A 24,053-nucleotide genomic window follows, 5' to 3' on the forward strand; every position below is an offset into this window, starting at 1 on the left:
CCCAGCTAGCCCTGTTGAGGTGGTAGTATCTGCCCCAGCTAGCCCTCAGAGAGTCAGAAACAGAGTCAGAAAGAGAGTCAGAAAGAGTGAGGAGATGACAGAGGGTGAGACACAGAGGAGGAGAGGGAGATAACTAGAAAGTTCACCACCTTTTCACTGTTTGTCTCAGAAACAGTGGATTCAGCTTTAAGCATGGATAGTTCCTCCTCCTCCCCCTCCTCCTTCCTCCCTCCTCCTCCCCCTCCCCCCCTCCTCCTCCCCCTCCCCCTCCTACTCCTCCTCCCCAGTCCCTTTGCGTCCCTCCAGCCCTCTATCCAGCTCCCTCCCCCCATCACACAATCTCCCTTAACTCCCCCTTAGACCCCCCCCCCCTCTACACACACACACTTCCCCAGGTGCAGACAGAGCTCTCTCTGGCCTTGTGGCAGAGAGGGAGGGTCCTAACCCTTCCTCCCCTCTCTCCCCTCCGTCTCCCCCCAGCCCAGGGGAGAAGGCCTGGGGGGAACCTGCCCCTGCTGCACCCCCCAGGGAGACCCTGTGCCTGGCTGTTGACACTCCAGGGACAAGGCAGGGTGTCTGGGCTCCACATGCAGCCTTGTGCTCTCAGTGCATTGGGCTACATTGGCGTTACGATGCAGTATGTGTGTCCTTGTGCCATGAGAGAGAACTAGCATCTCAAGTGTGTAGGTGTTTCTAGTTAGGCCAGCTGCCATCTGTGGAGTTCCCAGTAGGATATACATTGCTACACTTGGAAGGTCAATGAAAAATGTATTACGAAAGCTCTTCATTGGCCAATGTTACTGTTTGTGAATGGTACATAACTGTATGTGTGGGAGATCTGTGTGCAAATGTGTGCATATTCCTCCACATACTAGCTTTTTAGTGTATGTTCTTCCGGCCTGCGTTAGGCCTTTGGGACCGGCTGCTAAAGTGTGTTCTCTCCCTGTGTCTGGCAGTGTGTGGACGGGGTGTCTGGCCAGGACTCGTCCCTGAAGAGGGTGGCGGTGGTGGAGGACTTCTTTGACATCATCTACGCCATGCATGTGGAGATCAGCTCTGACCCGGGCAGGGCCCCCAAGCACGCAGGACAGAAGAAGACCTACAAAGCTGTAAGGGCGTCTCTCTCTCTCTAAAATGTTCTCTCTCTATAAAACTCGCTTTTTAACTCTCTCTCTCCAACATTCTCTCTTTCTCCAACACTCTTTTTTCAAATGTATTTAATCTATTTCCATTAGTTTTATCTCAGACATTTTTTCCTTTGACTTTGTCAAATCTGTCCCCATCTCTCTCTCTCTCTCTCTCTCTCTCTCTCTCTCTCTCTCTCTCTCTCCTCTCTCTCTCTCTCTCTCAATCTCTCCCCCTCTGTCCATCTACCCCTCTCTCTCAATTTCTCTCACTCAACCTTTCTCTCCCAATCTCACTCTTTTGCTCTTGCTCTCTGTGAGTCTGTCTACCTCCCTCCCAGTGTCTCTGCTGTTCAGTGGGTTTTGCAACCTGTCTGATTCTCTGTTATTCTCTTTTAGTTCTTGAGTATTCATTCCTCTTCCTGACTTCTCCACTCCAGTTTCTGTAGTCTCAATTTTCACTGAAGAACGTTGTCACTCAGTACTCCCTCCTGCTTCTCTGTTCTTTCTATTCCTGCTCTTATCCCCTCGTCTACCTCATCCTCAACCTCATTACCCCAAAAAGAACGTAGAGATGGAGAGAATTTCACTTTACTGTCGGAGAATGAAAGAAAACGCTTCTCCACTTCCGATCGAGAGACATATTCGATTTTCTGGGGAGTCATGCTGAGACCTGTCTCTCCACCTCCACTCCTCCTCCTCTCCCTCGCCATGGGTGAGCAAGCGAGGGGGAGGAGGCCAGGTGTCTGGGTCTGGTTCAGGAGGATGATGAGGGCAGGTGCAGAGACCGTGACCTCCTGGACAGCTTCTTGACCATCCATAACCAAAGCTGTATTTGTAAGATGGCCTGTGAGACCGCAGATCTGAAAATGTTCCCCTTCACACAGACCTCCTACAAGGAACGGTGCCGTTTTTCATTTCCCAATGTAGCTCCTGTCAGGCTTTCTCAATTGGTGTGACTGCCTCTTCTGGTGAAACCCCAGAGCTGCATCTCTCACCCCCGCTAAGCACACCAGGCCCATATGTCCCCCTGACCTCTTTGTCTCCCTCTCTCCTCGCCCTCTCTCCTCGCCCTCTCTCCTCGCCCTCTCTCCTCGCCCTCTCTCGTTGCCCGCTCTCCTCGCCCTCTCTCCTCGCCCTCTCTCCTCGCCCTCTCTCCTCGCCCTCTCTCCTCGCCCCTCTCCTCGCCTCTCTCCTTTCCCCTCGCCCTCCTCCTCGCCCTCTCTCCTCGCCCTCCCTCCTCCCCCACCCCCCTTTCCCCTCAGCTTCTTCCACCCTCTATCTCCTCACACACTCCCCCGGCTCTCCCCCTCCCCCTCTCTCCCGGGACATGTTGTGTGTGTGTGTGGACTGACTGCCCTTGTGTCTGTCCGGGTCCTGGTCAGTGTTCTCCTGGTGGCAGGGCGGTGTTGGTGCCAGCGTGCTAGCGTGCCAGCGTGCCAAGGCTTTCTGCCAAACACAGAGAGGCTGTTGAGACTGTCACCACAGCTGCCACTGACATTTGTGTCTCTCTGCAAGACAACGATGCCCCCCCCCACCCCCCCATCCCCCTCTACCCATCCCCTGCTTTCACTGTCCACTCTGTCTCTGTCCCTATCTTAATCCCGCACACACACACACGGAGACATACACACCACACACAATCACATGCAGACACGCAGACACACGCACGCAGCTCTGTGGTGGTAATCGCTGCAATTTTCTTAATTTATCACAGAACTGCAGCCTGTTTGACTCTGTCCCCTCTCTCTTTCTCTCTCTCTCTCTCTCTCTCTCTCTCTCTCTCTCTCCCTCTCTGTCACTCTCTCTGTCCCTCTGTCTCTCTCTCTCTGTCCCTCTGTCTCTCTCTCTCTCTCTGTCCCTCTGTCTCTCTCTCTCTGTCTCTCTGTCTCTCTGTCTCTCCCCATCCCTGACACCACTGGTGGGATGGACAGATTGCAGAGACGTACGCCTTCCTACCGAGGGAGGCGGTGACGCGCTTCCTGATGAGCTGTGGGGAGTGTCAGAAGAGGATGCACATCAACCCTGCAGGAGCAGAGTTCAAAGGTGACTTTGACCTCCACACCTCCATCCATCCTTCCTGTTCCTCTCTCTCCTTTGCTCCACTCACACTCTCTCCTGCTCTCTCTCTCTCCTTTACTCCACTCACTCAGTGTGATCTCACCTTTCTTCTTTGTATCCTCGCCTCCTTTATCTCTCTCTCTCTCCTGCTCTCTCTCTATCCTGCTCTCTCTATCCTGCTCTCTCTCTGCTGCTCTCTCTCTCCTGATCTCTCTTTCCCTCCTCCCCTTCCATGTCCTCCTCTTTCTTTCTTTCTTTTTCTCTCTCTCTCTCTCCATTTCTCTCTCTCTCTCTCTCTCTCTCTCTCTCTTGTCGATCTCCGGTCTGTACTGAACCCTGTGACCTGGTTATAGAAGAGCTGGTCCAGTATCACATGTCGAACAGACATCATTATGACACCTTCAGCCCTCGTGGGTAGAGGGAACAGTATGAGGTACGGACAGATGGAAATGCTTCACTGGAGTGGCGAGAATAACTTTGTGAAGAACCCCCCCCCCACACACACACACACCACTGTTACTGCTGGAACCCTAAAGGCAGCCCCATCCACCACCCCCCTACTCCCCCCCCCCCCTCCCCCAGCTCTCCCCCCTCCACCAGCTCTGCCGCCCCCCCTCCCTCATCTATGTTCCCCTTCCCTCAACTCCGCCCCCCCCAACCACTCCCCCCCCCCCCCCAGCTCTGCCCCAGTCCAATTAGAATAAGAGTCATTGCAGTGTCCTGCCTCCTCGCTAACACACTGCAATTAGCCCAATTAGAGGCTTTTAACAAAGAAAATGGGCAGGAAACGAGCTAATGTCTACAGTATAAGGGGAGAGAGAGGGAGGGAGAGAGAGAGAGAGGGAAAGGGAGAGGGAGAGGGGGGGGGAGAAAGAGGGGGGGACTCTGGGAAAAAGGCAAACCGTGATTGTTATCAGCATTGCCAGAGAGGGAGAGAGGGAGAAAAAGAAAGAGAGAGAAGCGGGTGAGGAGAAGGAGGACTGGCTGGCCAGTTCTTCATTCTTCATACATATTTGATTCCTGTTAAATTGGGGCTGAGATATTGCCCAACCTTCAGATATGGAGGGCACCTCTCTCTAGAGTAGGGGAGCTGTCATATGTAAACCTGGCTAAATGGAGTATAATCACCACCAAACCACCTCTCAGATCTCATGCACGCTCACGCACGCACACACTAAGATAGAAGCACACACACATGTTCTGAGACCTGAGCGTCTGTCAAAGGCACGTATCAGTGCTGAGCTAACACTGGGTGTCGCCCTGAAAGAGATCAACTAATTGGCTTCCTACCCTGTGGGGGTCTGCCCCCTCCCATCCCTGACCCCCAATCACAAACCATCAACCCCCCCCTCCACCCCGGCCCCCCCTATCACCGTAGCAACTTGCACGAAAGTTCACCCTTGCATTATTAAAAAGCAGTTAATTACTCTGCACTGGGGCTTTTTGAAATTTATGCCGGCAGAAGAGTTTGTAGCTCTGTCCCTTGGCCCCTCTTCAGGCAGGGCGGCGTGGAGACAGTGTTCTGCTGGGTGTGTGTCTTCAGGCAGGGCGGCGTGGAGACAGTGTTCTGCTGGGTGTGTGTCTAGAGGCAGGGCGGCGTGGAGACAGTGTTCTGCTGGGTGTGTGTCTTCAGGCAGGGCGGCGTGGAGACAGTGTTCTGCTGGGTGTGTGTCTAGAGGCAGGGCGGCGTGGAGACAGTGTTCTGCTGGGTGTGTGTCTTCAGGCAGGGCGGCGTGGAGACAGTGTTCTGCTGGGTGTGTGTCTAGAGGCAGGGCGGCGTGGAGACAGTGTTCTGCTGGGTGTGTGTCTAGAGGCAGGGCGGCGTGGAAACAGTGTTCTGCTGGGTGTGTGTCTAGAGGCAGGGCGGCGTGGAGACAGTGTTCTGCTGGGTGTGTGTCTAGAGGCAGGGCGGCGTGGAGACAGTGTTCTGCTGGGTGTGTGTCTAGAGGCAGGGCGGCGTGGAGACAGTGTTCTGCTGGGTGTGTGTCTACAGGCAGGGCGGCGTGGAGACAGTGTTCTGCTGGGTGTGTGTCTAGAGGCAGGACGGCGTGGAGACAGTGTTCTGCTGGGTGTGTGTCTTCAGGCAGGGCGGCGTGGAGACAGTGTTCTGCTGGGTGTGTGTCTTCAGGCAGGGCGGCGTGGAGACAGTGTTCTGCTGGGTGTGTGTCTAGAGGCAGGACGGCGTGGAGACAGTGTTCTGCTGGGTGTGTGTCTACAGGCAGGGCAGCTGCCTGGAGGTAGAAGGTAGGCTACCACCAGTAGAAGACTATTCTACTGGTGGTAGAAGTCCAGTCGGCTAAAACCAGACCAGGTAAACATCCTCAGGACAGGAGAGGGCTACCTTGTCTCTAGACTGTCATCGGTACACATAGGAGAGGGCTACCTTGTCTCTATCCTCTGATCCTCTTTGTCCTCCCCTCCTCCCCTCCTCTCCAGCCTTCTTTCCCCTCCTCCCCTCCTCTCACTCTTCCACTCATGTCCCTCTCCATCAGTCTCCTGATCCTCTGTTTCCCCTCTCTGCTTTCTCCATCTTCTGATCTTCTGCCTCTTCTCCTTCCTCTCGCTCTCACCCTCCAATCCTCTCCCTCCTCACCAGACTTTCATCCTCTCTTCCTCCTCTCATCCCCTAGCTCCATCTTTTCATCTCTCTTCATCTCTTTTGTTTGTCAGGTCATTTATCTGTTGACCTACTAAAGACAGAAGGCGGTCAGGTGTGTGAGAGGAGTGTGTGAGAGGAGTGTGTGAGAGGAGTGTGTGAGAGGAGTGTGTGAGAGGAGTGTGTTAGATGGGGGGGGGTTGTACACAATGTGGGAGATCAATATGCTACAGTAAATAGACAGAGGCTTGATCATTGATTAGTGTGCGTGTGTGTGTGTGTGTGTGTATGCGTGTCTTCAGGATGGATGTCTTTGCGGGTGATGGTTGATTGATAACTGATTACACACAACTGATATGATCTTTGATGGAGAAGTGGAGTGGAGGGAAGGAATGGAGGGGTGGAGGGATGGAGGGATGGAGGGATGTAGATAGTCAGAGGAGCCCTCTCTTCCCACCGCAGGAAGATCTCTCCTGGTTAGCAGGAGAACTACCCCTGCCACGCCCTCATTTCACATGCACAGATAGCACTCGCTGTTCTTCATCATCCAGATCAAACACACACACACAGACGTCCTCATTTCTCAGCTGAGGTCCGCGTCCTCTCATCGTGTCGTGTGTGTGTGTGTGTAGCATTTCTCCTCCCGTTCCCTGACGGTGTGTGTCTCTGTCTCCTCAGAGAATGACCGTCCGTCCTCACTGGTCCCTGACGTCATCGACTACAACATGCCCCTGACCACCACCTACTTGAAGCAGATGAAGCTGCAGTGCATGAGCACCAACGAACAGGTACGCACCTGCCTGCTGGATCCAACCAATCAGCCCGTCCATCCATATATTATTATTCACCCGATTGGTCAATCAATCAAGTATTCCAGCAGGATTGTGTCATGTTGTGCACAAAGAGTAAAGACTTGCAGGAGAACTAAGCCCCGTGTGTCCCAGCAGATGAAGGACTGAAGGCAGTAGGGAAGCAGTGTTGTGGGTCTCCTGACTGAGCTCAGCCTGTCTCCATCTCCACGCTCTCCTTTCTTTCCGCCTGTCTCACCCCCTACTGACGCCTCCCTGCCTGTCTCACTCCTCTGCCTGTCTCACCCCCTGTTCCTACCTTCCAGCTTCTCACCCCTGTCCTCCTGTCTCTCCCCTTCCCAACCCTCCCTGTCTAGCTTACCTCCTCTCCTACAGTATCGTTCACCCCCTATCATCCCTATTTGCCTGTCTCGCCTCATCTCCTCCCTATCTGCATGTTGCACCCTCTCCTCCCAACCTACCACCCTGTCTCACCTCTCCTCCCAATTATTTGAGACTGTGGCTATCTCTTGGAGTGTTGGAACAGAATTATTCTTGGTTGTCAATCAAGCTCCACAGCCAGGTCTGTTTGTGTGTACGCCCGAGTGCGCGTGTGTGTCTGTGCCGTTTGATAACTAGAGAAGGAATGGGGGTTCTGCTTTTTCCAATTAACAGAGCCTCTAAGCTGCTGTCTAATTAGGTGAGGTGTGAGAGCAGTGGTGGAGTGCCAATTTGCAGAGGAATGCCAATATGTTCTGTCTGCTAGCTACCCTGCCACCCCCCTCACACAGCCCTGCAGACTTGCGGGAAGAACTCTGCTCTTGCTGCAGTCCATTTCTTTCTCAACCTTGCGTCAATGTCTGGATGAGAGAAAAAAAAGTGTGATAAATGCAATTACCCAAAAGACACGATTCTTCCATCATTCTCAATATATCATTGATTCAATAATCTCCGCCTCTGTAAATAGGCGACTCGTGAAAAGAAATATGCGACTATAATTGAGAAATGAGCCAAGCGATTTATTAATTTTAGTTTTATATATACGTATATATATATATATATATATAAAAAATTTACTATATTGTAATATATATGTACAGCAATTTGTATGTCTCCTCTGGTGAGACGCGGTGCTTTGTCTTCATGTGGGAGCTTTGTCTTCACACTCATTGTCACCAGATTGTCGGGAGCTGAAAGACACCACCCCCACATCTGAGTGTCTGTGTGTCTGTGCTCTGCAGTGTCTCTGGGTGTATGTGTGTCTGTGCTCTGCAGTGTCTCTGGGTGTCTGTGTCTCTGTGCTCTGCAGTGTCTCTGGGTGTCTGTGTCTCTGTGCTCTGCAGTGTCTCTGAGTGTCTGTGTGTCTGTGCTCTGCAGTGTCTCTGAGTGTCTGTGTCTCTGTGCTCTGCAGTGTCTCTGAGTGTCTGTGTCTCTGTGCTCTGCAGTGTCTCTGGGTGTCTGTGTCTCTGTGCTCTGCAGTGTCTCTGGGTGTCTGTGTCTCTGTGCTCTGCAGTGTCTCTGGGTGTCTGTGTCTCTGTGCTCTGCAGTGTCTCTGAGTGTCTGTGTCTCTGTGCTCTGCAGTGTCTCTGGGTGTCTGTGTCTCTGTGCTCTGCAGTGTCTCTGGGTGTCTGTGTCTCTGTGCTCTGCAGTGTCTCTGGGTCCCACCAAGAGCAGGTGGAAGAATGACACAGTGGGAATGACAGGCAGGGGTCCAAGGGTGGGGGCTGATGGCCATACGGTATTTATAGTGCTGGCCTGATTGATCCCTATGGGGGATGCTAGACTTGCCCGATGTAAACATTACCTATAGTGATGGGGAGGGTGATGGTGATAGTGATAGTAATGGTCATAGTGATAATGAAGAAGTAGATGGGTATCAACATGTTATGTTGTGAGAGCGTAATGAGGTTCCCAGGTCTGAAGCTAGTCTTTAGCCTTGTGCCAGCACAGCAGAACATCCCAAGTTACTGGGGAGAGGAAACAAAGAACAATGACTCACCTATGATGAGGAGAGGGCAGGGGGAAAGGAGGGGTGCCTTGTGGGAGTGGGTTAGAGGGGAGGGAGGGAGGAGGGGTGCCTGTGGGAGTTGGTTAGAGGGGAGGGAGGGTAGGGAGGGAGTGGATGGGAGGAGGGGGTGACGGAGTGTGTGCAGGATGTCTGAATGGCCGGCCGGTGAAAAGGAGGTCACTGCCTTTTGTGTGTGTTTATGGGCGCCTGATGGAGAACGGGGTTACGAGGGTCTCCAAGAGCAAATAGGTGACGGAGAGACAAAAGATGGATCGAGAAAGGGGAAGGGAAGTTAGAGAGAGATTGTGTGTACAAGAAAAAAGTGAAAAGAAAGCAGAACAGAGGCTGTGTGTGTGTGTGTGTGTGTGTGTGTGTGTGGGTGTGTGTGTGTGTGTGTGTAAGGGAGGCTGCTAGACCATCATGACACGCACGTCCAGCCCAATTCAATAAAGGAGGAAATTACCCAGCATCCTTCCTGCTCTAGGCTGCAGACGCAAGGGCGGCGGCTCTGCCGGGGGGGGGGGGGGGGGGGGGGGGGGGAGGGGAAGAGGCGTGGGGTGGGGGGGTTGATGAGAGGAGGCAGGGGAGCGAGCGGAGGGGGTAGAGAATTAAAATAAGGAGATCTGGTTCATTATCGTTTATGGGCCCTTTTCCCATTTATTTTTCTCTTCTCCTGAGGAAACTCATTTAATTTTGGGGGGTGGAGAGGTGGGGGTGATGAAAGGCTATAATTACTTGAGGGCCTAGCAGGACATGAGATAAGAGGATACTGGTTGCAAGGTAAAGATGTAGTTGGAACACTGAATTAACCAACTCAAATGTAGACCTACTAAGCAGTAGGTTCTTCATTTAAAGTCAAGGTGCTGCAGGTCATGAATTATCAAATGTTTAAATACCGATAATCCAGATTTAGAGATCACTTCTTTACATTCGATATTTAGAATATAACAGAAAAATGTATATACAAAATCCTGTAGTTATATTATGCTATCAATATAACGTATCTGCAATAATAATCTTGTTAACCTACATAAGATATCAGAAAATAAACTATATATAATATATAAGATAGATATATTTAGCTACAGATCACCAACATATATATACATATATACATCATTTGTGTATTTATGTCTGTGTATATAGGATGTGTTCTCATGTCAACAGAACCACGATTTTATGTATCCACGCTATTAAGTGTTGAAGTGTCTTGGAATGAATGAGTGAATTATTGATCCCCAGCCTGCTGTTCCTGTTCCTACCTATAGATGGCAGATCTGCACCATACATTACTCGCATAAATAACATGAAGTGTGCCGGCCTACAACAGGCGTCTGTTGACTTGGTGTGACTGTGAAGGCACTTGAAAATGAACCAATCCTACTGAAATCAATATTGAATGTATTTATTTCTATATATTTCACAGGCACTTTAGTAATCAACCGTATGCATTATTTCGGAGATCTTAAAACATGGAGAGATGAGAAGGATGTGGATTCTCCATGTTGATCTTCTGCACTGTGACTTTGAGGATTACTCTGTTTATGTTTACGGCACGCTTATGCAAATCTACCATAGTCTTTTGTGCTAAGAGATTAGGTGGCGGTACGTTCAAGGGCCAGACGTTATACACATCCATGCTGCCTTTGTTTAGATTATTTCTAAGGATTACATTATTTTTATAGCACACAATGCCCAAAGGTCCAGTGATTAATACACTTAGACTTTGTATTGGTGAATTACTACATTGGTAAACTATTAAGATCTGTACTTGTCTCTGTAGCCACCTTTTCTCAAGTGGTGGAGAGAGAAATAGAACGTCTCCAGCTGAAGGTGATGTGCAGTGCACCTTGCTTGGAGGGAGGAGACGAGGATAGCCGATTTGTTGCACCGAGAGAATTAACAAAGAGAAGGGGACAACAAGGGAGGAAAGGGGGGAGGAAAGGGTGGTAAAGGCTCTGCAAAGCCGCCTATCACAATTTAAATGGATTTGGTGGAACCCACTGTACTGCCCTATCTCACACGCGGCGTGACGTGGATGGCCGCTGCCCCGCCTCCATCTCTGGGGCTGGCTGCCAGAGCGAATCTTGAGGGTCCTGGGCTCGCGCACACAGCAGGACATTGTCCTTAGTATATTATCGAAATAAAATTGAAAAGACATCAAGAGGGGGAGGTATATAGAATAGGGGGGTCGATATTCAGAATTGAATTTTACGAACAGAAGTGAAGGTAAGGAGTGTTGTTTCATCTTACGTGGTTAGGTTTATGTTTTTATTATGGTGTGCTCAGCTGGTTTCAATGCAGGCTATCAAGCCATTTCTCTCGCCAGCTGTGGGAAATAATGTTGCATTGAAGATTATTCCACCCTATATTTTCACTATGATTAGTATACTTTCCTGATCGTGGGATTACGATTGGCATTCGTAATTCGAAAAATTGGCATAACATCATTTTTGATCAAATATTTTTTACCAGCGCTTTATTTGCCAATTGGGCGTGCTGCTGTCAAAGGGATATAAATACAATTCTGAAGTTTCTAATTTCTTTCCAGTCATTTTAGTAAAATAAATGAAATATAAGAATGTATTTCGCGAATGAGTGCTTCATTGCAGTATATTTAGTCTGTTATTTAATCCTATTCTTATTGAAATCATATTGACGGCTGGAATAGCTTGAGAATGCGATTTATGTCCTATTATGTGCCAAGTCAGCACCAAATTATTTCTGATGATTGGGCAATATTGTTTAGGTATTCTATAGCCAGATGCCTATGCTTATCGACAGTGATATATGTATAAAGCATACATACATACATACATACATACATACATACATACATACATACATACATACATACATACATACATACATACATACATACATACATACATACATACATACATACATACATGGACATGTGTTAGCTTGAAGCTTCCATGCTGTCCTTTTCGACTTACATTGTTTTCCATCTTGTGCGAGGCAGAATGACCAAGCACAGTGGGGAACAATCACTGTGCTCATCTGCATTGATACAGTAACCTCATCTGAATACTGGAAGAGACTGTTGCTATTTGCTTTGTGTGATGGCAACGATAGATAGCACAGCCAACAAACCGGGCGTCCGATTCACGAAGTCGACTGGTCCCTTGTAACTACATTGTTTTTGTAGGCTACTTACGATTATATTTTAACTACCAGATAAATCTAGAAATTGGCCAATGTTACCATGGTAACATTCCCCGGGAAAACGTAGCCACAGTAGACTGCTCGCCTTCGTTGCTACTTTGAAGAGATCAACATTCCAATACCGTTAAAGAAGTAAAGAACTGTATTTGTTAGCCATTTAGTTATTGAAAAATATGTAAAACTAACTACTCCAGAGTCACACATTTAACTTGGTAAGTAGTCTAAATTGAGACTGTCCTAAAGTTGCAAACTTTGGACCCTAAAGCAATTCAAGCCAACGCAAACCGTAGCTTGACAGCCAACTGTATATTTCCAAACCTATAGCACTGCTTAGGCTACTCGTTACTGAAAGCTGGTATGGTAGATTAGTTAGCTACCTAGCGTTAGCTAAAAACCATCATGCTACATATTTTTCTTAGTGATGGTGTTCATTTCTCAGCTCCAAGCTAATTAAGTTGTGTCACACATGCAGAGGCCTAGCTTTCCAGGTCCCCTCATCATTGTATGGCAGCGCATGATGCTCTCACATTACTGTCTAGTTGTATGATCTGTCTATCTGGGTTTGATTCAAGGTGACAGATCGAGTGTTTAAGTAAAAAACAAAACAATAATTCCATTCCAGAAGGACTGTGGCTTGTCTCCAGTTTAGAAAGGGTTAATGCTTTAACCCTGTCTTCATCATCCCCTGCCTTCTGCCAAAGCCTCACAAGGATAAAGCCTTCCAAAAAAAATCACTTTTCCTGACCCCTGAGAGGGGCTGGCATGTTGGAGGGGGCCAGGGCGATAATCTTCCCACCATGGGCTACAGCAGCACTTGACTGAGTGGGACTATTGCTGCCCACTAAGACATGTTCAACTCTGTACTGGACCTGCCCAGTGCTGTATGCTGTGGGATGTGATCTCCTCTGAGTCTGTACTCGACTAGCTGGGTCTGGCACTGTGCTCAACTAGCCCTGCCTATTTCTTCGGTGTGGTTAATGCTCAGGCAGCATAACCAGTGTCTCCCCACAGACCCCTCCCACAACGCGATATCAGCAGGTGAACAGATCATCTGTCTGCTTCCTCAGCCTGGCGATCAGCTGCCCTGCGCTAGTCACTCCTCACTTACCATGTGTCTATCAGCAAATGATCTGTTCTGTGCATGTGGGAAAACAAGTAGGCTTTACAAAGAGGATTACGGTTTTGGCATCATGATTGGCTATACCCTGGAGCTAATAATGGGATCAATAGGAGATCACGGTTCGAGGTACATTTGAGCATCAACTGCCCTCCTACTACGCTGGAAACTCCACTCTAATGGTTGCAGACTCACAGGGGAGAGCCATAGAGACTGGCAGTAAAGAAGGCCTACCCACATATTTGGCCACTCACAAAAAAATAGCTCACCGACTAAGATCTCCCGTTTTGTCTCAGCTCGGATTTAATATTTGCCCCTAGTGGTTTGGGAAGAAGCAGGGCCGGGCCGGTCTGGTTTTGACCTTCTGGGCTCAAAGCCAGTCTGTTTTCCTAGGATTGGTTCCACGGGGGTAAAGGGGTTAATCGTCATACGAGAGGCAGATTTGTGGCTGACTGGATTAAACAGGAGTAGAGAGTGTCGGACAGGCACTGGTGTAATCTCTCAAGGTATTTGTCAAGAGCAGGGGGTGTCTGGACTCCCCTCTATCTGTTGGCAGACCAGCCCAGGCTGCTGTAGTATTACATTGATGAACGAGGATTTTTTTATAAGCTGTCCACCTGCGCTACAGAACAACAACGTGGAGGGCTTTATTTTGTCAGTAAAAAGAGGCCTTGTTCAAAAGAGGAACTCAGGGATTTTCGGGAAATAATCTGTTGATGGGGATTTTGCATCGTAGTGTTCAGTGTTTTGCCGCGTTGTGGAGCAAATGATTGACCAGGACCTTCAAGTCCTCAGAGCTATAGGTGGTCGCAGGCAGATTAAACAGATGGGTCGTGGAGGCCTTCTAAAGGGTGACCTTTGCTTCACTCCACTCATCTCTAAGTGAGCGGGCTAAAGCTGCTTCCTCCACCTGACCCCTCGTTTGGATGTGCTGCCTGCAGAACGCGACATGACTCACACACACACACACACACACACGAAAAGCTAAGTAGCCTAGCTATACTGTGTATTGTATCTCTGGTGTTGTGTGGTCGAGCCTAGCTTGCATTGTGTTCGCTGGGTGGATTGTGCACTGATGGCTTGTTCTGTTAAAAGAAGCCTGTTTAAACTGTAAACCTTCAAACATTGTGTATCTGAAAGAAGGGGGAAAAAATAAGGCAGTTTGGAAAGCAGAAAAGAAACGTCACTTGCATAGACTGGTGTGGCTGTCACCCCTCTTACGTTTGTGACGAATGTCAGCTTCCCTAAAAGCCCCCGCCACCACTTTACCACGATACTTCGATGTGGAAGAGGAATCAAGGTTGTTCTGTCTCTGCAATGTAGTCACCCACACTGTGTCTGAGAAAGCAAAGTTTAAATATGCATGACCCTCAATTGTCACTCAGAACCATGCATCTGCATGAAGACGATATGGAGCTTGTTGCTCTCTGCATGTAAAGAGAAGCCAGGCAGCTCGTCAGAAGCAGAGCTGGCCAGACTCTGCAGGCTGCTGTCACGGTGTTCGAACCAAGTCTGATGGGACTCTGAACATTAACAAGCAGGTCGTGTTTGGGAAAACCCTTCTGTTTCCCAGGCCTGTCTGTCTGCCTGTCTGTCATGACTCATGACAGCCATCACCTGCCTCGGTGGAGACTATTTGCAATGAAAAAGGCTTATGTGCAGCTGCCAATCTGCAGTCTGTCAATATCTTAAATATTGTGTGCAGGAGGGGAGTTTGATCCTGAACACAGGCTAGATACTAATATAACTATACTTCAGGAAACCCACACACTGTTCTCCCTGATATCTACATAGATTTACTCTCTCTATTCTCTCTCTCCTTTCCTTACCTCAGTTGATTTGTGACTTGTGGCTCATCAAGAAGCCAGTGGTGTCTTGGACGGTGTAAATGAGCTCCGTAGAGAGATGATCATGGTGCCCATGCAGATATGGATCCTGAGGAGCTGTAGGTCTACCCTGAAGTGGACCTGCAGAGGACAGGAGACAGACATGGACTTTTGACCCGCTCTCCTGCCGCTAGAGTAGGAGTACGAACCGCCTTTAGTGGCTCGGTGTCGCCCAGACGGAGGCTTCTGTAGTCTAGCAGGAGAAGCCAGGCTCGTTCTGGTTTATCTGATGGAAATATCTTAGTTACCTGCTTGTTGAATTATTCAGGAATGAATGAGGTCAGGTGGATTTCGCTCCGCGACGTGATTCATTAAACATTTCTGTAATACAGCAGCCGGTGTGTTCACGGCCCGTCATGCTGGCTGCTTTCAGATCAGGTTTCTGAGTTCTTTGTGACAAACCTGTGATTGTGGGACACACTGCTGACCGCAGCTGTTTCAACCCTTCCATCCTACCCAGCCACTGCCTCTGTCCTGGACACTGAGCATTCCATATAGAATTGTGTTTTCTTTACCCTCAGTGATCTGACTGACATACCTCCCCGGCTGCCAGCACACCCGTCCTGCCCCCAGCACACCCCTCCTGCCCCCAGCACACCCCTCCTGCCCCCAGCACACCCCTCCTGTCCCCAACACACCCCTCCTGCCCCCAACACACCCCTCCTGTCCCCAACACACCCCTCCTGCCCCCAGCACACCCCTCCTGTCCCCAACACACCCCTCCTGCCCCCAGCACACCCCTCCTGTCCCCAACACACCCCTCCTGCCCCCAGCACACCCCTCCTGTCCCCAACACACCCCTCCTGTCCCCAGCACACCCCTCCTGTCCCCAACACACCCCTCCTGTCCCCAACACACCCCTCCTGCCCCCAACACACCCCTCCTGCCCCCAGCACACCCCTTCTGCCCCCAGCTCACCCCTCCTGCCCCCAACACACCCCTCCTGCCCCCAGCACACCCCTCCTGCCCCCAGCACACCCCTCCTGCCCCCTTTACCCAGGGCTGGTTCTTGCTGAGGCTCTGAAACACAAGCAGCACATCTCTCTCTCTGACGCCCCACAGTCTGTTGTCTTTTTATACCCCGTGTTCATCTTTGTCAGACGCCACTGTATAGAGTAACATGCAGTGGCGGGGTAATTGACGGCGGAGGTATCATTTCGGAAATGCCCCCCCAACCCCTGATATCCCCCAGGTCTCCTTCTCATCATCCCCTCATAGGAAGACAGAGGAGAGGAGAGGTGTGGGGGTGCGGGGGGGGAGGGGTGAGGGGGGGGGGAGGAGAAGACGGGTGGACAGGAGAGGGAAGAATTATCTGTCTGTAACCCAACAGCCACAGAAATAGCCTGGAAGGCATTTTGGCTGATCAATGAAGGTCAGTTGGAATCATTGATTATTGTCCGTCTTCGTGTAATAGAAGGCTTTTCTTTGCCTGTGGCAGACCCAGTGTGGTTGACTGGAGTGCGCGGACTTGGATATTAATCTGTCTGCATCCTTCATCAGTCTGCACCTAAGCTCCAATCTTTATCCAGCCTACTTGAGGCTCTCACAAAAAAAGACTTTCCTGAGCCATCCGTAAGACAAGAGAAATATGACTGTGTGTGGAAATGTACGTGTTTGTGGTGTGTGTTTACAGAGTGTCACATCTGGGATTGTGCTTTATATACGTGTCTGTGCTTCAGTGGTAGTATTTTCCACTCCTCACGCCTGGTTTTCTGCGATCAATACTCTGCAGTGGAGCTTCTTCTTGACCTCACTGGGCTGGAAGGTGTCTGGATGAGAAGCTTGCTTGTGCCCCAGCCCCAACCCACCACCCCCAGCCCCAACCCACCACTCCCAGCCCCAACCCACCACCCCCAGCCCCAACCCACCACCCCCAGCCCCAACCCACCACCCCCAGCCCCAACCCACCACCCCCAGCCCCAACCCACCACCCCCAGCCCCAACCCCAACCCACCACCCCCAGCCCCAACCCACCACCCCCAGCCCCAACCCCTCAACCCCAACCCACCACCCCCAGCCACAACCCCAACCCACCACCCCCAGCCCCAACCCCTCAACCCCAACCCACCACCCCCAGCCACAACCCCAACCCACCACCCCCAGCCACAACCCCAACCCACCACCCCCAGCCCCAACCCACCACCCCCAGCCCCAACCCACCACCCACAGCCCCAACCCCTCAACCCCAACCCACCACCCCCAGCCACAACCCCAACCCACCACCCCCAGCCCCAACCCACCACCCCCAGCCCCAACCCACCAGCCCCAGCCCCAACCCACCAGCCCCAACCCACCACCCCCAACCCACCACCCCCAGCCACAACCCCAACCCACCACCCCCAGCCCCAACCCACCACCCCCAGCCCCAACCCACCAGCCCCAGCCCCAACCCACCAGCCCCAACCCACCACCCCCAACCCACCACCCCTAGCCCCAACTCACCTTTTCATCCACATTCCCGAGAGGTTTTTACTTAAGAAATGTCCAGGGCTTCCATGTCCAGTTTAACAGCCAGGTTAATCAATGTTGGTTCGACAAGATGTGACAAAACACAACATCATTAACTGGAGCAGCATGGTGTCTTACTGAGGTCCGACTGGTTGGGGTGAGGAGACCCCTTAAGGACCTCTCCTGAGAGGAGAAGGGGTTAACAGAAAACAGTGGAGTGGACGAGAGGGGGGCTCCTAGCAGTGTCGCTAGGGTTTCGTCTCCAGCCTTCTTCTCATCTCTCGGAATCAGAAGTGTTCTGAATCCATTTCTCCCCCCCCCCCCCCATCCCTCCCCCTTCTCCAGTAACACCCCCCCCCCCCCCCCCCATGTTACCGATCAGTTTCCATGGCAGCCGGTAAACATCTTTCTCCTATGCTCCTCTCTCCCTATTTATAGAGGGGAAGTGCAGCAGTGCTGAAATACCGACGTCCATGTTAAAGGGGTGGGTGGGGGGGGGGGTTACTGGCATCTATGCAGACTGCATGTGCATGCGAGGGGGAGGGGGCTAGGACGCAGGGTGACGGAGGAGGGGAGAGAGGTAGGCGGTGGAAGGATGCCAATTCCAGCTGGGCTGGAGGGTCTGCTGCTGCACACTTTAAAACAAAGAGAACAAAAGACAGGGCGGAGGGAGGGGATGGAGAGACGAGGAGGGGAGAGGAGGAGAGGACCAGGGAGCCGCAGAGAGCCTGGGTAGGAGGGCGCAGGAGGGGACTCGAAAGGAGGGAAGAGGGCAGAAGAGGAGGATAGGATGGTCAGTCCGTCCGGTGGCTAAATGGATTAGCTTCTAAACGCTACTTCCCAGTATCCGGCATCTGTCAATTGCTAGAAACACTAGCTATAGCTCAGACCCTGGACTCACCAGACCCACAGTGCAGTCCTCGTCTTCACAGCCCAAGCGAAACGTCAACACCCTTGTGTGATAGTATTGTGTCACAGCACATACTGAATGCAATGCGGTGTGTTGTTTGCGTACAGCGCTAAAGAATGCAGTGCCCTGGCACTTTGAAGATTCAACAATCATTAAACTACAATAGCACGCCTGTGGGCTGCCATATTAATGAGCAGCTTAGAGAGAGGGGCCATGCAAGAGCACTGCTCTCAGGCTGATGGTGAAGCTATAACCCAGTCTTCTGTCCCTGTAAGCTCCTGCTCTCTGCACCTGTGCTGGTCACTACGGGGGTGTCAGGTGGCTGAGCGGTTAGGGAGTCGGGCTAGTAATCTGAAGGTTACCGGTTTGATTCCCGCCTGTGCCAAATGATTGTGTCCTTGGGAAAGGCACTTCACCCTACTTGCCTCGGGGGGAATGTCCCTGTACTTACTGTAAGTCGCTCTGGATAAGAGCGTCTGCAAAATGACTAAATGTAAATGTACCTCCACCACTAACTTCCAGTATGGGAGGATGCACAGCTACGCTGTCTTATAAATAGACCAAGCTCAGCATTCGTTATTTTAGCCCCCCACTCCTACTGTTCATTTGAACAGCATGAACTCTGCACTGGAGGCAGGTGACAGTAACACATAGACACTGTACCAGGCCTTTACTGGCCAAGAAGACATAGGGATTTGTAACTAGGACAAATTTCGTTAAATTTCAGAGTGTGTGAATGTGCTTGACAAAGGTTGGAAACGGAGTCTTGAGCAGGATTCATTTAACAAAAGAATTCGGTTTAAAGTAGCGGTTGCTAAATAAATATTTCGTATGTGTTCCTCATCATGATTGTGTGTGCGTGTCTGTGCGGGTGTGTGTTGGCTTTCTATCTCATTACTGAGTCGGAAGAGACAAGGTGATGTGTGGTTGGTCACTGCTCTGGTCCTGCAGTCAGGCTGTCATCTAGGAGGGGTGGGGGGGGGGGGGGGTCTGGTCTGGTCTGCTCTCATCTGCATACAGATGAGACTGGCATTAGAGGGATCATTAATACACAATAAAAACTCATAAGAAGGGGGGGGGGGGGGGGGGGGCTGGAGGGCTGGGGGGAGGGTGAAGGCAGATGGAGAGAAAGAGATACAGCAGTAGATAGGCTGTGTGTGTTGTTCTGAATTACATTTTCAGAGAGACTTCCCAACATGGTCGCGATGGCAGGCCAGGCAGCTAATGTTTGGTTCCTAGGATCGTAATTGAAAAGGAGTTAAGAGGCAGATTAAATGAAAATCGTATTAAATCATCCTCTCTAAGTTGATTTAATATGGCTTGGCTATCTGTGTTGTAGCCTAGGCCTACGTGTGGATTCTAGATAGATTCTCGTCTCGTCTGCTCTCGACGTGGTGTGTGTGTGTGGCTGCTCCACTGACACACTGACTGCTGGACTGCTCTGTCTCTCTCCGTGTGTGTGAGAGAGATAGAGAGAGAAAGAGAGAGAGAGACATCAACACAACTCCTCAGAGTGTACTCGGATATGGGTCAACAGCAAGACAGAGATGCCAGCTAGCTGCTGTATCATCTACCTTCAGGGATGGTGACGCCTGCACAGTCAGGATAGAGACAGCAGGATAGGTAGACCTGCACAGTCAGGATAGAGACAGCAGGATAGGTAGACCTGCACAGTCAGGATAGAGACAGCAGGATAGGTAGACCTGCACAGTCAGGATTGAGACAGCAGGATAGGTAGACCTGCACAGTCAGGATAGAGACAGCAGGATAGGTAGACCTGCACAGTCATGGTGGATATGATCATGTAGGCTTGGCATTATAGGCTAGGTACCGTAGGCCTATACAGACCCAGGCAAGGAGATGGTTGTCCTGCTCATATGAACTAGCCTACATCCAGCTGAGAGCGAAGTCAGTAACACAATGCCGGCCATCTGCACATTATGAGGCTGTAGTATCATTGTGGAATTGAGGAGTCCTGGGTGGCGCCCCCTGTTGGGTGGTATTCCTCCAGTGCCCCAGAAGGAGGGCTGGGGCTGTATCACAGCTGGGCGGCGCAATGTGATGGTGACGGACCTGTCTCTAGTTGCTCTCAGCACAACATCAATAATGCACAGGTCAATTTGCTCCAGACACACGCCAGCTAACCAATGGGAGGGCATGCTGGGCGGGCTGCATGGGGAGCAGGGTGACTGACAGGTCCTGGTGGGTGTGTCTGGGTGGGAGGCCTGGAGGTAGCTGCCTGGCTGGAGTGCCTGGGGGGTCTAGAGACACACAGCCATGGACTGGAGCTTGTCCTGTTAGTGTTGCAACTGGACTGTTTTTTTTTCTCCTCCTCGCTGCTTGAGTTCCTTGTCCATGACCTGCATGTTGCTCGCCCCAGATACATTGGTATAACTGTGTGTGTGAGAGATTGGCAGGCAGGCAGAGACACACACACAGGCAGACAGAGACACACAGACACAGAGGCAGACACAGAGGCAGACACAGAGGCAGACACAGAGGCAGACACAGAGGCAAACACAGAGGCAGACACAGAGGCAGACAGACACAGAGACAGACAGACACAGAGACAGACAGACACAGAGACAGACAGACACAGAGACAGACAGACACAGAGACAGACAGACACAGAGACAGACAGACACAGAGACAGACAGACACAGAGACAGACAGACACAGAGACAGACAGAGCCAGACAGACACAGACAGAGCCAGACAGACACAGACAGAGCCAGACAGACACAGACAGAGCCAGACAGACACAGACAGAGCCAGACAGACACAGACAGAGCCAGACAGAGACAGACACAGAGACAGACACAGAGACAGACACAGAGACAGACACAGAGACAGACACAGAGACAGACACAGAGACAGACACAGAGACAGACACAGAGACAGACACAGACACAGAGACAGACACAGAGACAGACACAGAGACAGACACAGATGTATGTATGTATGTATGTATAGCCTGAGAGGCAGCTGCAGCACTCTGAACCTCATTACAGAGAGTGTAGAGCTCTCACATCCTCCACACAACCAGAGGAGGCACAGTGACTGCGCCACACACACACACTATACCAGTCACAAAGCAGCCCAGTGAATGTCCAATCAACACATAGTTGGAGGTTAAGGAGGGGGACGTCACCCACATACTTCCACTGGTGGCTGGGGCTGGGCCTGGGCTGGGCTGGCCTAGGGATGGGGACTTGGCTAGACTGGGCCAGGGATGTTTACTGAGGCTGGTTTTGGAGAGCCAGTGCTGGAGCTCTGTAGCTGGGGCTGGGGCTGGAGCTAGGGGCTGGGGCTAGGTGCTGGGGCTGGAGCTAGGGGCTGGAGCTAGGGGCTGGGGCTGGAGCTGGAGCTAGGGGCTGGGGCTAGGAGCTGGAGCTAGGGGCTGGGGCTAGGTGCTGGGGCTGGAGCTAGTGGCTGGGGCTGGAGCTAGTGGCTGGGGCTGGAGCTAGGGGCTGGGGCTGGAGCTAGGGGCTGGGGCTAGGGGCTGGGGCTAGGGGCTGGGGCTGGAGCTAGGGGCTGGGGCTAGGGGTTGGAGCTAGGGGCTGGGGCTGGAGCTAGGGGCTGGGGCTAGGTGCTGGAGCTAGGGGCTGGAGCTAGGGGCTGGAGCTAGGGGCTGGGGCTAGTCGGGTATCAAGGACTGGTAAAGCTGGATGACTCAGACCTTGGGACTGAAGTGTTTTATGAGTGCTAGGCTGTGCACTGGTGAAATAGCCTGGTGAATAACATTTACATATACATTTACATTGAAGCCCTTGACTGGGCTGGGAGCATGGGGGGTCAGTGAAATTGTTCAGCCAGCAGTGTATTCAGGTTGAGTAATGCTTTGTGGCCTTATTCCTATACAGACTATGAAGAAAGAGAACTGTTGCAACACAGAAAGGGTACACTGTATGGATATTATATAGAGAATGGAAATGTACCTACATTTACATTTAGTCATTTAGCAGACACTCTTATCCAGAGCGACTTACAGTAAGTACAGGGACATTCCCCCCCGAGGCAAGTAGGGTGAAGTGCCTTGCCCAAGAACACTACGTCATTTAGCACGGCCGGGAATCGAACTGGCAACCTTCGGATTACTAGCCTGATTCCCTAACCGCTCAGCCACCTGACTCGAGAATAAGTGAGACAGGATTTCCTAGGCGCACAGTGTGGATCACATTAGTGTCGTTCAATCTCCCCTCATCAGGCCACAGTTCAGATGGGCCGTAACGAGCCGTCATACCTGCAGACAGGGTGTCATGGCCGCCCCCAGGCCGTTAAGATCTCCTCATCCTCCTCGTGACAGGAAACCCGGCCTCCCGTCACCACTGGCAACTTTGATGTCCGACGGGCCCGTCATTGGGATAGGCTCCTGCATCTCTTTATGTCGTCCCCCACAATCCACCTGTCTAAGCTGTCCACCGAATGACACGCTTCTCTCCTTTCCTTATCTCTCCCCCCCCTCCCCCCTCCTCCCCTCCCTCCCCCCGGTCAGGATGAGAGTTCAGTGAGCAGTGAGGACTTTGATATGAGTGACCCCACATGGATAGCAGCTGAGCACGGCCCTGCGTCTGACCTGAGTTCCCCCCAACCCCAACCGAGGAGAGAGAATGCACAGCCCGCACAACGCACACAAAGAGGAAGACGGTAAGAGCACAGCCACTGCTGTTTTCTCTCTCTCTGTCTCTCCCTCTGTCTCTCTCTTTCTCTGTATGCGTCTTTTTCTCTCCTCTTTCCCTCCTCCCTCTCCGCTCTCTTTGTATCCATCCAACCATTTTCTCTCTCAATTATTCTCTTTCCCCTTCAATCTCTTATCTCTCTTTCCAATGCAAGTGATTTAAACGAAATCCTTCAAACTGTCTATAGGATGAAAAAAGGAGCTTTGCAAAATGTTTGTGTGGGCAGATAGACCCAATGCAGTGCTATATTATACGTAGAGCAATCCTAACACATGAGCGTTTGGCTTGAGAGCAGTTAGCAGAGCCAGCTAGCAGCCCAGGTTGAGATGTGTGTGTGTGTGTGTGTATGTGAGCTGAGCTCCAGGATCTGGTGTAGGCCCAGGCCAGACCAGAGAGCGAGCAGGCCAGGCCAGAGAGCGAGCACACTCACTGGACTGTGATGTGAGTAGAGTGGAAAGGCCAGATCCAGGCGAGAGAAGATGCTGGAATCAATTTGGATCAAGCAGCCTCTCCCTGCTGCTTCTCCATGCTTCCAGAGGGAGGGGGGGGTGGCTTGATGCCTCTTACAGTGGGGTAGAGTGGGGGAGGAGGGGGGGATTCCAGTGAGGAGCAAGGGTGCTACAGTATGGCTGCTGCAAGGGAAAGAGAGGGCTTTTGCTGATGCGAGTACAGTTTACCCGATTCATATGATGGATGGATGGATGGGTGGATGGATGGGTGGATGGATAGAAGGCTAGATGGATGGATGGATGGATGGATAGGATGGATGGAAGGATAAAAGGATGGATGGATGGATAGATAGAAGGATGGCTGGATAGAAGAGAAGGATGGATGGATGGATGGATAGATAGATAGAAGGATGGATGGATGTATAGATGGAAGGATGGCTGGATAGAAGGATGGATGGATGGATGGATGGATGGATGGATGGATAGATAGATAGAAGGATGGATGGATGGATGGATGGATAGAAGGCTAGATGGATGGATGGATAGGATGGATGGATAAAAAGATGGATGGATGGATAGATAGATAGATAGATAGATAGAAGGATGGATGGATGGATGGATGGATGGATGGATGGATAGATAGAAGGATGGATGGATAGAAGGATGGATGGATAGATAGAAGGATGGATGGATGGATAGATGGATGGATGGATAGAAGGATGGATGGATGGATAGAAGGATGGATGGATAGAAGGATGGGTAGAAGGATGGATGGATGGATGGATGGATAGAAGGATGGAA

At 51.1% G+C, this 24,053-nt stretch overlaps 1 protein-coding gene across 1 annotated transcript in view; it reads left to right on the plus strand.

Moving 5' to 3' along the window:
* The window catches only part of LOC136946400 (nucleolar protein 4-like), a 54,218-nt gene that overhangs the window by 8,551 nt on the left and 21,614 nt on the right, over positions 1-24,053 (plus strand). The window contains 5 exon segments of the mRNA XM_067240716.1: positions 957-1,109; positions 3,059-3,170; positions 6,460-6,569; positions 22,620-22,706; positions 22,708-22,771. Of these exon segments, the coding sequence (XP_067096817.1) occupies positions 957-1,109; positions 3,059-3,170; positions 6,460-6,569; positions 22,620-22,706; positions 22,708-22,771 (526 nt within the window).

Source organism: Osmerus mordax, chromosome 7 (assembly GCF_038355195.1).
Source record: "Osmerus mordax isolate fOsmMor3 chromosome 7, fOsmMor3.pri, whole genome shotgun sequence".
Lineage (NCBI taxonomy): Eukaryota > Metazoa > Chordata > Actinopteri > Osmeriformes > Osmeridae > Osmerus > Osmerus mordax.